This window comes from Orcinus orca, chromosome 15, assembly GCF_937001465.1.
Source record: "Orcinus orca chromosome 15, mOrcOrc1.1, whole genome shotgun sequence".
NCBI lineage: Eukaryota > Metazoa > Chordata > Mammalia > Artiodactyla > Delphinidae > Orcinus > Orcinus orca.
In genome coordinates this window covers 24,188,064-24,203,307 of record NC_064573.1, presented here as the reverse complement: position 1 = coordinate 24,203,307, position 15,244 = coordinate 24,188,064, and the positions used below count along the sequence as shown (strand labels likewise).

Below are 15,244 nucleotides of genomic sequence, written 5' to 3'. Positions count from 1 at the left end.
GGTAATTTGTTACAGCAGCATTGGGAAACTAATACAATGGTTAACTGCCACAGAAAGAATTCTCTAAAACAGATAACTGCTTTTGAAAAGGGTAGAGTGACCTCTATAAAATGCTCAGCAAATATGTGAATTAAGATTTAGTTTGCATTACTAAGACATAGACCTGCTCTGCTGTAAAAGGCTAACACACAAATTTTAAAACTAGATTTTATAAAAGGGTTGAAAGTACATATAATTAACTTTGATAGAAAACCTTGGGTTAGAAAACAAAGCAGAACAAGGCATTTTCAGCCAGACAAGAAGGTGATAAAAAGTAAGTAGGAAAATGTGATATTCCTTGCAGATAGCATTTTAAAAGCGACCACCATAGTATCCTTTTCAATAGGCCAGCTAAAAGGCAAGAATCAGCATGTCTTTTAAAGCTCATATTTACCTGATGATCCTCTGGGCAGCATATTGATGGAGAGAACGAAACTGTGCCGACATATTTGCTAAAGCTGCCAAACAATTTGTGTGAAGGTACTTGTCCTGTCAGAAAACAGCAAGTTTAAAACATACATCGAGTCTTCTCGACATTTTAAGCAAGGTTAACTAGAAGCAAATGTAAACTCAATTGTCACTGATTTTAGAAAGTGCGGATCCACAATCTGTTTTCTCTAATTCCAAAATCCATAAAGCACTGAAAATCCAAAGTTTTTTCACTGCTAGTTTGGAGCCAACATCTGGCACAAAAGATAATGATGCTATTTATGGTCTTCATTAAGCCCACCCTGGAGAATACTGAACTATTTTGCTGCAAAAATACTAATGTTTAGTTACAGTGCGTGGCTCCAGAACCTCATGGTTACATACAGTGTAGCATACAAACTGTAATTATCTTTCTAAAATCAAAAAATTCTCTGTGCTAAAACACATGTGGCTCCAAGAGTTTCAGATAAAAGACTGTGGAAAGGCTAACCTGTGTTAGCCTCCCAGAGGGGCGTAACTGAAAACGGTGCAGTAAATTTGACCACTTCTCTAAGCTATGAATTCTGTATATCGCTTCTCTAGTGACTGGAACTGAAATTTGCTCCCAGGCATAGCAAATACAATCTAGTTGAAATTTTCCTTTTACTCTTCAAAGTATTCTCTTTTTCTCCATTTCTTTCCCATCTGAATTCATATTTTCTTGTGCTTGCATCTTCTTACAGTTTGTTGTTGCTACTTTTAAAAGGTAAACCAGTTTTTTCAGTCCAGCAAAGACATACAATATCTTTTAACTAAATGTGCTCCACTGCTTATTTTCTATTACATGTAAAATAGCTCTGATCATACCACCTATGAAATATTAAGAAGCAGACACTTTAAACATTACCTTAGGATCATAATACAGTGACTATATGTTGGTCTATATTTTTCCACCATATTCCATGAGAACGTTTGCACTCTAAATATTGAGATTGCTTTAAACTCTAGTCTTCATTGTACTGTATGTATAAAGGTAGAAAAATAGCTATGGAATACTTACTCTTGTCCTTGTCATGTTGTACTGAATAGTTCTTATTACAACCAGTATCAGGAGACTCCCCAGTGAAATTTCAGTTAAAACCCGTTCTGAATACCAAGTAATATTTTTTAACATCTGTAATAGGGAAGAAAAGTTTAAGTAAATATGATTGCTTTAGGGAAAAAGGGATTATCCATGTCTACAATTTCTGACAAGCTGTGGCTTTGCTCTGAAGGTGAGTTAAACAGTATATAAAAGTAAACTGTGAGAATTTCAGTTCAAGATAGTGAAACTGTGCTGATGTATTTTCTTCTTCTTCCTTCTTAAATATAAAAGAAAAAAAACCAGACGATGCTATCATTAGTAGACAAAAAGGAGCTATATTTAAAAAGGTATGGCACATAGAACAAGTGTGACAGAAAAACCATCAGAGGTCAGTAGTTTGAAAGCAAAAATAAGAAAACTGAGGAGTCTCTTGAAAAAGTGGAGCTATCGTTAACAACCACAGAAAATCTCTACCCTTGGGTCGAGGAGAGGCCAAGAATGCAAATTAGCCAAGATCTTCAAGAAGAGACACGCCCATGCTCTGCTCTAGCTCCGGTGCTCACCTCCAGGCCTTGGTAAGCAAAAACTGTCTAGCTTCAGTTGGTGCAGTTCCACAGACTTGTAACATGGGCATCAGAGAGAGAAAAACTGGGCAGCACAGCAGCCAATGCTGGGTTGCCACAATGAAGGAGGCAAAATGCACAAAAACCAACAGGCTCATCTGGCACCAGAACTCCTCGAATGTTCTCTTCCATTGAGGTCACCCTACTTCTTTTCTCCTTGACGCATGAAGCCAATGTGCCACATTCTTTCCATCCATGCCTGAAAAAGGACAAGACTTCTGGCTGATTCCCACCCTCTCCACTAAGAAGATAAGCCCCCCTGTAGAGCACAGGAGACCTCCATCATTCATACCTTCCAAAGGAGGTCTCACCACCTTTCAAAATAAGTGAATCTAGACTTTCATTTGTAATTATGAATGGACAAGAAGCCACCAAAAACGTAGAGAAATCCAACAGTGAAAAAGATATGCTGAATCTAATCAAGCCTCTGTTCTAATTGCCAGCATATACGAAATACAGAGGACAGAAAAACACGATAAATAACACAATGATATAATCATCCAAAGCCAAATGTATGAAATTCTACTAAACAAATAAGGCCGTTTCTACAAAAAGTGAATGGTGTAATAAGGTGGGAGAGGGAGAGACTGTTACAGATAACAGTCAAGAACTAAATGCTTTGGAAACTCATTCAAACCAACCAACTCAAGGAAGACATTTTAAAGATAATTGAGAGAAAACTGAATATTAGCAGGAATTTTAAAAATATCGTTGGGCTTCCCTGGTGGCACAGTGGTTAAGAATCTGCTTGCCAATGCAGGGGACACAGGTTCAATCCCTGGTCTGGGAAGATCCCACATGCCGCGGAGCAACTAAGCCCATGCGCCACAACTACTGAGCCTGCACTCTAGAGCCCGTGAGCCACAACTACTGGGCCTGTGCTCTAGAGCCCGCGAGCAGCAAATGCTGAGCCCACGTGCCACAACTACTGAAGCCCATGCGCCTAGAGCCCATGCTCCGCAACAAAAGAAGCCATCGTAATGAGAAGGTTGCAGGCACCGCAACAAAGAGTAGCCCCTGCTCGCCAAAACTAGGGAAAGCCCGCACAGCAACGAAGACTCAATGCAGCCAAAAACAAATAAATAAAATAAATAAATTTACTAAAAAAAATAAATAAAATAAAATATCGTTGGTTTTGTTGGATGTGATAATGGTATTATGTTTATTTTTTTATGCCTATATTTATCAAAGTGACATACTTAAATATCTACAAATGAAATTTTATATATATATGATTTACAAGATTAAAAAAATATAGTTTAGCCAAAATATAAAAAGCAGAGGGGGTGGGGTGGGTAGATGAAATGAGAACAGAAGAATATTGATGAATCCATGGGCATTCATTATACTATTTTTTCCAATTATGCTTACATTTAATGTGTTCATAATTAAAAGCTTATTAAATAAATAATAAGAAAATTAATAAATGTGAAACTAAACAAGCAGAACAAACATACCCCCAATTAAACAAAGATAATTTAAGAGGCTGAGGAAAAGTTTTTGAAATTCTAATTAGTATCTTCGGTGAGAGTTGACAGAATACTGTATCCATAAAATAAGAACAGGCTACTATGAAAAATGCGAATCACAGAATGAAGAAAAGCTACTGAACATTAAAAATATGATGACTGAGACTTAAAAGAGAGGAGGGCTTCTCTGGTGGCGCAGTGGTTAAGAATCCACCTGCCAATGCGGGGGACACAGGTTCGAGCCCTGGTCCAGGAAGATCCCACAAGCTGTGGAGCAACTAAGCCCGCGTGCCGCAACTACTGAAGCCCACGCGCCTAGAGCCCGTGCTCCGCAACAAGAGAAGCCACTGCAATGAGAAGCCCGTGTACCGCAACGAAGAGTAACCCCCACTCGCCACAATTAGAGAAAGCCCGCATGCAGCAATGAAGACCCAACATAGCCAAATAAATAAAATTGAATTTAAAAAAAAAAGAGAAAGAAATTAGCAGAATGGGTGCTATGGAAAACAGAACTTGGGATGTGAAAGACAAAACTGAGAAGTTCCCTCAGACAACAGCAGTATAAGGCAAAAAGACAAAATATTAGAGAAAAGTGGAGATCCAGTATATACCTAATAAGAGTTCCAGGAGGAACAGACTAAAATCGACACTTGAACAACATGGGTTTGAACTGCATGGGTCCATTTATATGTGGATATTTTTTTCAGTAAGTATATAGTCAGCCCTCCATATCCACAGGTTGCATCCTCAGATACTGAGGGCCAACTATGGGACTTGATCGTCTGTGGGTTTGGGTATCCAGGGCGGGTCTTGGAACCAATCTCCCGCCGATACCAAGGGAGGACTGTAGAAGCAAAAGAGAAAAATTAGTAATAGGGCTTCCCTGGTGGCACAGTGGTTAAGAATCCGCCTGCCAATGCAGGGGACACTGGTTCGAGCCCTGGTCCGGGAAGATTCCACATGCCACAGAGCACCTAGGCCCGTGCGCCACAACTACTGAGCCTGCACTCCAGAGCCCGCGAGCCACAACTACTGAAGCCCACGCACCGAGAGCCCATGCTCCGCAACAAGAGAAGCCACCGCAATGAGAAGCCTGTGCACTGCAACGAAGAGTAACCCCCACTCACCACAACTAGAGAAAGCCTGCGTGCAGCAACGAAGACCCAACACAGCCAAAAATAATAAATAAATAAATTTATTTAAAAGTTTTTTTAAAAAAAAGAAAAATTAGTAACAAAATTTCTTTGAGAGGAAGAGAAATTTGTAACACTTTAAGCAAAAATATTGAAAAAAAATCAAAATTTATTCTGATAAGATTTCTGAATCAACAGTATATGAGAAAATCCATTGGCTTCTAGCCAGAAGAAACATGCCAAAATCTATTGGCTTCTAGACAGAAGAAACGTGTTATCACCAAAAGAAAGAAAGGTAGACTAACATAAGATTTCTCATCTTGAACACTATATATCTGAAGGACAACAGTAACAATGTCTACAAATGTTTGAGGAATAGATTATCATTCTAGAATTCTATATCTAGAGAAGCTACCACACAAGGATACAGAAAAGTGAAGACTTTTAAGTATGCAAAGACTCAGCATGAACCACCCATGCACTATTTCCGGGGAAAAAACAAACCACCACACATGTAAGTGCTTAGCTGCCCCTCCTCACCACTGTAATGACAACAACAAAACCATAACAGCCAGATAAAGTCAAGGAAGGAAAATATGGACTACTAAACAACAACAACCGCCCCCCAAAAAACCCACAATTATAATTCATGAAATGAGGAAAATATAATTAAATCTAAATGATACGGTTGACCTTAATTCTTTGCTAAGATAAAATAAATATTTCTCTGCTAAGTCTGCCTCCCTGCAAATTCCAAACAATATTAAAAATGAGAAAGGGGGCATGGAAGCAGATAAGCATTAAAAAGTAAAGAAATACTGTCTTCAACTTCATGTAAGTGCCCACAAGTGCCTCCACAACAGATTTTTACTCAGTTCAACTCTTTGACAAGAGACCCATGTCACCTAGAGTCCGCCATTTGGGTTACAAATAACCCAACAGTGACCTGTGCTGGAGGCTCCACTCAGAGGATGGCATGTACAAATGCCCACTACATGGTAGCTGAGTACTGTTTGTGAAGTAGAAAATGTAACACTTTAAGCATTTCCATTTATTCATGACTAATAATGACCTTAATCAACTAGAAGAGACAGCCTATGTGTAAAACAAATGATAGTAGCTGAAAATACTCAGAACAATGAGATTTGCCAGTTGAATCTTTATAAAGGAATGATGCAATGCTCAGTCCCTCTGATTTACTCTGTAAGGCTGCAGTTCTCAAAATGTGGTCCTGAGACATTTCTGGAGCATTCTCAAGGTCAAATCTATTTTCACAATAATACCAAGACATTACTTTCCACTCTCATTCTCTCGTGAGTATATAGTTCAGCTTTCCAGAGGCTACATAACATGTCTAATAGCACAACAAATTTAATACAGAGGGAGACATGAGAATCTAAGGCAAAAATGTAAAACAATGCCACTCTCTTGCTAAACTTTTGTTTATGGAAAATAGTTACTTTCATAAAAATATGTTACTGATGCTAACACGTAATGGGGTTTATTATCATAATAATTATTTCTAAATGAACTAATCAAATATGTTAAAAATATGTCCGTTTTAATTTCCAATACAGTAAATGTAGCGAACAATAATCCACATAAAGACATTATGTCGTGTCCTAAACTACTTTTAAGTGTAAAGACCACAAGGTTAAGACCACTGTTCTGTCTCCAAGGGAATACTAACCCAGGACACTCGTTAGGCAACTTTACTAGTGAGAGGAGTCTCTGTCTTTTAAAAGGTCACACTTGAGCATACACACATTTGAGCATAGTTTGGTTTCTCCTCTCTCTTGGCTCCTGTGTTTAGAAATAAATTATCATAAGCCACCTTATTTGAAGTCAAGGTCATTGGTTCTTAGTGTTTACTTGTGCGTGTCTACTATGTAACTGGATGGAAGAAGTGTTTTGAATAAAAGTAGTCTTATTCATTTAACATTCAACAAATATTTAATGAGTATCCACATAGCAAACTTATGATGTTACTATGAAAATCAGAAATCCAATTTGGCATTTACATAAAGGTCTGTCTTTTCTTCCTGTGAAAAATAAGTCATTATCTGTAAATTCTGGTAGTGTTTAAGAAAAATTAAAAATAACTAGCTATAGAGCTCACACAGCTTCCCAGGGGACATTAATGCATACTAGGCAGCATACAGAAAATTTTCTTGGTAACCTGGCTGTAGTTCTTGACCTATTTATTTGGTTCTTATAAAAAAAATTCCTCATCTCTTGCATTCAACATCCATACAGTTTAATAGCTGTAGACTGTTATCATCTTGATTACACATTACATACATTTAACATTTTATGCCAAAATAACTCAAACATGTAGAAGGAACATGTACATGTAACTCAAACATGTACAAGGATCTGAAAATATCTTCCTTCTCAAAAAGTATATGAGAATTGTTTATGGTTCTAGGTCTTCTTTTCAGCTTCTTCCCCCCATAGGATTTGTTTTTATTGAATATATCTCTTCCATATGTTACAAAGGCTACAATATTATATAGTAACATATTATATAATGTCAACTCTTTAAAAAATTAAATATATATAGAAAAGCACAAAGAATAATGAACGTCCATACTCCCACAAATGACATTAACATTTTATTAACATGAACATTTAACGTTAATGTTAATGTTTTGTATTTTAAGATGAAAATCTCATTTTATTCCCCCAAAGAGGGACAACCACTATCTTGAGTTCAGTATATATCTTTCCCGTCCATTTCAAATACTTTATATGTACACACACAAACACACACACACACACACAACCAAAAACCAGCATTCCTTTGTATATTTTCTACTTTACATAAACAGTATCATAATGTATCAGGTTGAATAGTGGCCTCCAGATTCATGTCACCCAAAACCTGTGAATGTGACCTTATTTGGAAATAAGGTCTTTGTAGACACAATCAAGTTAAGATGACATTATACTGGATTAGGGTGGGCCCTAAATCCTATATGACTGGTGTCCTTATAAGAGAAGGAGGAGAGACAGACAGGTACATGAGAAAAGGCCATGTGAGACCAACGCAGAGGCTGGATGCAGCTGCAAGCCAAAGAACACCAAGGAATGACGACCAGAGGCTAGAAAGAGGCAAGGAATCACTCCCCTAGATCCTGCAGAGACAGCATGGTCCTGCCGACACCTTGCTTTTGGACTTCTAGTCTCCACAACAGTAACAAGCAATTTCTGTTGTTTTAAGCCACCCAGTTTGTTATGGCAGCACTAGTAAACTGATACATTTAAGTATTCGTTTGCATCCAAATTTTTTCACTCAATAGGTCTTTGCAACTCCTCTATATTGATAGATATATATAAGAATAATGTTTACCACATACGCCAAGGTCTAATAGTACTAGTTGTTTTTTTAATGAACTGCTTCTTTACTAGTTAGTAAATAGCTGCTGCCCCAAGACACTCCTCCAGGACTTCCTCATGGTTTGGCAATTAATGTACAGCAGAGGACAAAGGATATATGGACAACAGCCATTTTTACTGGATGATTTTGATGCCATGACAGTTAAATAGTTGAAAACCACCTCTACTTCATTCCAGCCAAGCACGGTACAGTCTTGTGCCAATAGGTCACATTTTTGGATCCACTCTTCTATTATGGAAATTTAGGTTATTTCCAGTTTTTTCCCTACTAAAATCAATGTTACAATATAGATCCTTACCCTCATTATCCAAAATCTCACGACATTAAACTCAGAAACCAGGGAGTCCTTACTCTCCATACTTGTAGTATCTGGCCATTAATTACCTAAAGTCAGGAATTACACAGATTTTGAAAACAAAAATATCTGTAAAATCCCTGTTATACGTTACCCAGTGTGTGGTACTCAGTGATTTCACAAGCACTTCGGAAAGAGTTTGTTAGGAAGCAGAATTACTAAGTCATTGAGCACCTCCTTTTAAAAAGATATGTATAGAGGCTAAACAATACACTACTAAATAACCAAGAGATCACTGAAGAAATCAAAGAGGAAATCAAAAAATACCTAAAAACAATGACAATGAAAATACGACCCAAAACCTATGGGACGCAACAAAAGCAGTTCTAAGAGGGAAGTTTATAGCAATACAATCTTACCTCAAGAAACATCTCAAGTAAACAACCTAACCTTACACCTAAAGCAATTAGAGAAAGAAGAACAAAAAACCCTCAAAGTTAGCAGAAGGAAAGAAATCATAAAGATCAGATCACAAATAAATGAAAAAGAAATGAAGGAAACAATAGCAAAGATCAATAAAACTAAAAGCTGGTTCATTGAGAAGATAAACAAAATTGATAAAACATTAGCCAGGCGCAACAAGAAAAAAAGGGAGAGGACTCAAATCAACAGAATTAGAAATGAAAAAGGAGAAGTGACTGACACTGCAGAAATACAAAGGATCATGAGAGATTACTAGAAGCAACTATAAGCCAATAAAATGGAAAACCTGGAAGAAATGCACAAATTCTTAGAAAAACACAACCTTCCTAGATTGAACCAGGAAGAAACAGAAAAAATAAATAGACCAATCACAAGCACTGAAATTGAAACTGTGAGTAAAAATCTTCCAACAAACAAAAGCCCAGGACCAGATGGGTACACAGGCGAATTCTACCAAACATTTAGAGAAGAGCTAACACCTATCCTTCTCAAACTCTTCCAAAATATAGCAGAGGGAGAAACACTCCCAAACTCATTCTACGAGGCCACCATCACTCTGATACCGAAAGCAGACAAAGATGTCACAAAAAAGAAAACTACAGGGCAATATCACTGATGAACACAGATGCAAAAATCCTCAACAAAATACTAGCAAACAGAATCCAACAGCACATTAAAAGGATCATACACCATGATCAAGTGGGGTTTATCCCAGGAATGCAAGGATTCTTCAATATACGCAAATCAATCAGTGTGATAAACCGTATTAACAAATTGAAGGATAAAAACCATATGATCATCTCAATAGATGCATAAAAAGCTTTTGACAAAATTCAACACCATTTTTGATAAAAACACTCCAGAAAGTAGGCATAGAGGAAACTTATCTCAACAAAATAGAGGCCATAAATGACAAACCCACAGCCAATATTGTTCTCAAAGGTGAAAAACTGAAACCATTTCCACTAAGATCAGGAACACAACAAGGTTGCCCACTCTCACCACTATTATTCAGCATAGTTTTGGATGTTTTAGCCACAGCAATCAGAGAAGATAAAGAAACAAAAGGAATCCAAATCGGAAAGGAAGAAGTAAAACTGTCACTGTTTGCAGATGGCATGATACTAAACATAGAGAATCCTAAAGATGCTACCAGAAAACTACTAGAGCTAGCCAATGAAATCGCTTGCATTCCTATACACTACTGATGAAAAATCTGAAAGAGAAATTAAGGAAACACTCCCATTTACCATTGCAACAAAAAGAATAAAATACCTAGGAATAAACCTACCTAAGGATATAAAAGATCTGGTTGCAGAAAACTATAAAACACTGGTGAAGGAAATTAAAGATGATACAAACAGATGGAGAGAAATACCATGTTCTTGGATTGGAAGAATCAACATTGTGAAGATGACTAAACTACCCAAAGCAATCTACAGATGCAATGCAATCTGTATCAAACTACCAATGGCATTTTTCACAGAACTAGAACAAAAAATTTCACAGTGTATGAAAACACAAAAGACCCTGAACAGCCAAAGCAATCTTGAGAAAGAAAAATGGAGCTGGAGGAATCAGGCTCCCAGATTTCAGACTATACTACAAAGCTACAGTAATCAAGACAGTATGGTACTGGCACAAAAACAGAAATATAGATCAATGGAACAGGATAGAAAGCCCAGAGATAAACCCATGCACATATGGTCACCTTATCCTTGATAAAGGAGGCAAGAATATACAATGGAGAAAAGACAGCCTCTTCAATAAGTGGTGCTGGGAAAACTGGACAGCTACATGTAAAAGAATGAAATTAGAACACGCCCTAACACCATATACAAAAATAACCTTAAAATGGATTAAAGACCTAAATGTAAGGCCAGAAACTATCAACCTCTTAGAGGAAAACATAGGCAGGACACTCTACAACATAAATCACAGCAAGACCCTTTTTGACCCACTTCCTAGAGAAATGGAAATTAAAAAAAATAAAAAAAATAAACAAATGGGACCTAATGAAACTTAAAAGCTTTTGCACAGCAAAGGAAACCATAAACAAGACCAAAAGACGACCCTCAGAATGGGAGAAAATATTTGCAAATGAAGCAACTGACAAAGGATTAATCTCCAAAATTTACAAGCAGCTCATGCAGCTCAATATCAAAAAAACAAACAACCGAATCCAAAAATGGGCAGAAGACCTAAACAATTATCCAGATAAAATAAACAGATTGCCAACAGACACATGAAAGGATGCTCAACATCACTAATCATTAGAGAAATGCAAATCAAAACTACAATGTGGTATCACCTCACACCAGTCAGAATGGCCATCATTAAAAAATCTACAAACAATAAATGCTGGAGAGGGTGTTGAGAAAAGGGAACCCTTTTGTACTGTTGATGGGAATGTAAATTGATACAGCCACTATGGAGAACAGCATGGAAGTTCCTTAAAAAAACTAAAAATCGAACTACCATATGACCCAGCAATCCCACTACTGGGCATATACCCTGAGGAAACCATAATTCAAAGAGAGTCATGGATCACAATGTTCATTGCAGCTCTATTTACAATAGCCAGGTCTTGGAAGCCACCTAAGTGTCCACTGACAGATGAATGGATAAAGAAGATCTGGCACATATACACAATGGAATATTACTCTGCCATAAAAAGAAACAAAATTGAGTTATTCGTAGTGAGGTGGATGGACCTAGAGTCTATCATACAGAGTAGAGTAAGTCAGAAAGAGAAAAACAAATACCGTATGCTAACACATATATATGGAATCTAAAAAGAAAAAGAAAAAAAAAAAGGTTCTGAAGAACCTAGGGGCAGGACAGGAATAAAGACACAGACATAGAGAATGGACTTGAGGACACAGGGAAGGGGAAGGGTAAGCTGGGACGAAGTGAGAAAATGGCATGGACATACATACACTACCAAATGTAAAATAGATAGCTAGTGGGAAGCAGCCACATAAGCACAGGGAGATCAGCTTGGTGCTTTGTGACCACCTAGAGGGGTGAGACAGGGATGGAATGGTGGGGGAGAGACACTAGATGGAGGGGATATAGGGATATATGTATACGTATAGCTGACTCACCTTGTTATACAACAGAAACTAAGACACTATTGTAAAGCAATTATACTCCAGTAAAGACGTTAAAAAAAAAATGTATGTTTTGATCAGTATTAACTAACAACCACAGAGCAACACAGTAGCACCAGCCACAAGTGGGGATTTAAATTCAAATTTAATAAAATTAAAAATTCAATCCCTCAGTCACACTGGTCAGATTTCAAGTGCTGCCATTATCAGACAGTGCAGTTGCAGCAGATTTCTATCAACACAGAAAGTTCAACTGAATAGCCTGGTATAGAGAACACCACTGTATCCATCATCCAGTTTTAGCAAATGTTAATATTTTTGCTTTTGAAGCACCTAAAGCCCCCCAGCTACTCCTCACTGACCCTCTAACCTCTGACAACACTCTCCTAAATTTGGTACTTCATTACCATGAATATTTTTGAATTTATTATTGTCAATACATATAGCTCTGTTTCGTTCACTGTAGCTCCTCTGCAGTATTTCATTTATGTTATCAGGTGTGTGCAAGTTTTGAACACTACAAACAATCCTACAATGAACACTGCTTCAAACGTGCTCTTGTGAATCTATGGAAAAGTTTTTCCTAGGACTCAAACCAGGAAATGGAATTGCTCAGAGGCAGAGTATTTACTTCTGCAGGTAATTAGAGGAATGTGAAAGGCCAAATTCCTCACAAAAGTGGTTCTACCAGTTTATACTGTCACCACCAGTATATGAGAGTTCTCTTTTTCTGTATTCTCACCTGATATATGAGATCTCATAATTTTTGCCAATCTGATGAGTACAGAATATTTCAGTTATCTTAATTAGCACGATCCCGAAAAATCATCAGGTTGAGCATTAAAAATGCTCAAATTAAACCTTTAAAAATGCTTAGTGGGGGAAATTCCCCAGCACTCCAGCGGTTAGGACTCCACGCTTTCACTGCCAGTCGCCTGGGGTGAGGGCCCGGGGTCAATCCCTGGTCAGTGAACTAGGATCCCACAAGCCTCACAGCACAGCCAAAACGAAACAAAAAACTTGTTTAAAAAAAAAATAATAATAATAATGCTTACCAGTCATTCAGGTTTTTTATTGTTCTTCTATTACTTTGCCCATTATTCTAGCAATACTTTCTTTTGTGACTGATTATAAGGATTCTTTATAAATTAAAAATGCTGGGACTTCCCTGGTGGCGCAGTGGTTAAGAATCCGCCCGCCAATGCACTGGACATGGGTTCGAGCCCTGGTCTGGGAAGATCCCACATGCCGCGCAGCAACTAAGCCCATGTGCCACAACTACTGAGCCTGCGCTCTAGAGCCCGCATGCCACAACTACTGAAGTCTGCGCGCCTAGAGCCTGTGCTCCGCAACAAGAGAAGCCACTGCAATGAGAAGCCCCCACTCACTGCAACTAGAGAAAGCCTGCACACAGCAACGAAGACCCAACGCAGACAAAAATAAATAAATAAATAATAAATTTATTTAACAAATAAATTAAAATGCTAACCCTGTCTTCCTGTCTGCGTCTTGTTTTCACTTGCTGTAACAGTGAAAATTTTCATTTTCATGAAATTCATTCATTTTAACGTAGTCAAACTTATTAATCTTTTCATTCATGGTTTATACATTTTATGCTTAAGAAATTCCTTTCTCAAGTTCATAGTAATATTACCCTTTAATTTCTCTTTGAAGATTTTAAAATGGAGCTTTTCACATCTAGGTCTTATTAATCCAAGTGGAATTCTTCTTTGTATGTGGAGCAAGATAATCTAATTTTACTTTTTCCATTTGGATGAGCCATGTTCTCACTCTCAGCACAATTTATTTATTACTTCTGTCACAGTTCATGTTTGAGTGTGTAGTTTCTGGACTAAGTTCTTTTCCATTTATTTGTTTTCTATTCCCTTGTTAATAAAACACAATCTTAAGTACTAAAGTTTTATAACTAGTCGATCTGGTAGGGTGAGTAACTCCACAATGAACTGCTTCAAAAACTTTCTAGGCTTTTTGCTTTTCCCTTCGATTTCTGGGATCAGCTTCTCAAGTCTCACAAAAAACTGCTGAGATTCTGATCAGATGAACATAGCAATTAATTTGGAGGCAAAATTAACAACTTTATGACATTGAGTCTTCCCATCTGTGAACATGGTATCTTTCTCCATTTATTAAGCTATATTTAATATCTTTCATTTAGGTAATTTATGCCATTAAAATATTGTACTTCTTTTAGATTAATTCCTGGGTTTCACTGTAGTTTTACTGCCATTGTAAGTAGTATCCCTATATCACATTTTGAAGTCCTTTGTTATTAGTATGCAGATATAGTATTTATTTTGTATACTGATTTCTGACCCAGAAAATTTGTTCCACTTTCCTAACAGTTCTAATATTAGAGTCTTGAATTTTCTATGTAGTCAGTCATAACATCTGCAAATACTGACATTTAGATTTCCTTTCTTTTTAATTTTAAAATCATTTATAGCTTGTTCTAGTCTTAATGACCTGCTTAGAATTCTGGTACAACATTGAGAAGTGGTAATAAAGGGCATACACACTTTGTTCTGACTTTCAAGGGAAGACTTTTAAAATTCCCCAATCAAATATAATACTTAACTATAGGTTTTGGTAGATATCTTCTGTTGAGACAAGGAATTTCCTTTCTACCCTTATTTTGTTAAGGTTTTTTAAAATCATAAATAAGTACTGACTTTTATCAAATGCTTTTCCTGCATCCGTTGAGGTGATTATATGTCTTTTTTACTCTTAAATTAATAAATTACATTAAGATATTTTCTAATATGAAACCATCCTTGCATTCCTGCAATACTTGGTATTGACAGACATACTCTTTTTCCTATCTTGCTTTATTCCATTTTACCATATTAGATTTATAAGCTTTGTGACTACATTTGTGTCAGTATTGCTTCTCAATTCGAAATCCACTCTTCTTTGCCCTGCTTTGTGATACCAAAGCTGAACACTGTAGACATTTCTCCTTTGTTGGCTGTCTTGATGTTAAGTTTCATCAACAGAGGACATTTGGAAGGACACCTCAACATCAGAGCAAGAGGAAAGCTCTTTCTTCCCTTCTTCAGTATAGTGTTTTCCATGCAGTAGCCAACAACAGATCAGCATGGGGGACCTTGTAACGTTTACCTAAGTGACCTTCACAGTTCCACTTTGGCCCACATCCTCTGACATGTTTCTTCACTACT

General features: G+C 37.1%; 1 protein-coding gene across 4 annotated transcripts in view; it reads right to left on the bottom strand.

The window, feature by feature from the left end:
• Positions 1–15,244, bottom strand: part of DYM (dymeclin) — a 375,320-nt gene that overhangs the window by 214,969 nt on the left and 145,107 nt on the right. For all 4 annotated transcript variants that reach the window (XM_033421381.2, XM_049697847.1, XM_049697848.1 and 1 more), the window contains exons 12-13: positions 1,508–1,621; positions 434–528 (exon numbers count right to left, since the gene is read on the bottom strand). In XM_033421381.2, the coding sequence (XP_033277272.2) occupies positions 434–528; positions 1,508–1,621 (209 nt within the window). The remainder of the gene's footprint in view (positions 1–433; positions 529–1,507; positions 1,622–15,244) is intronic.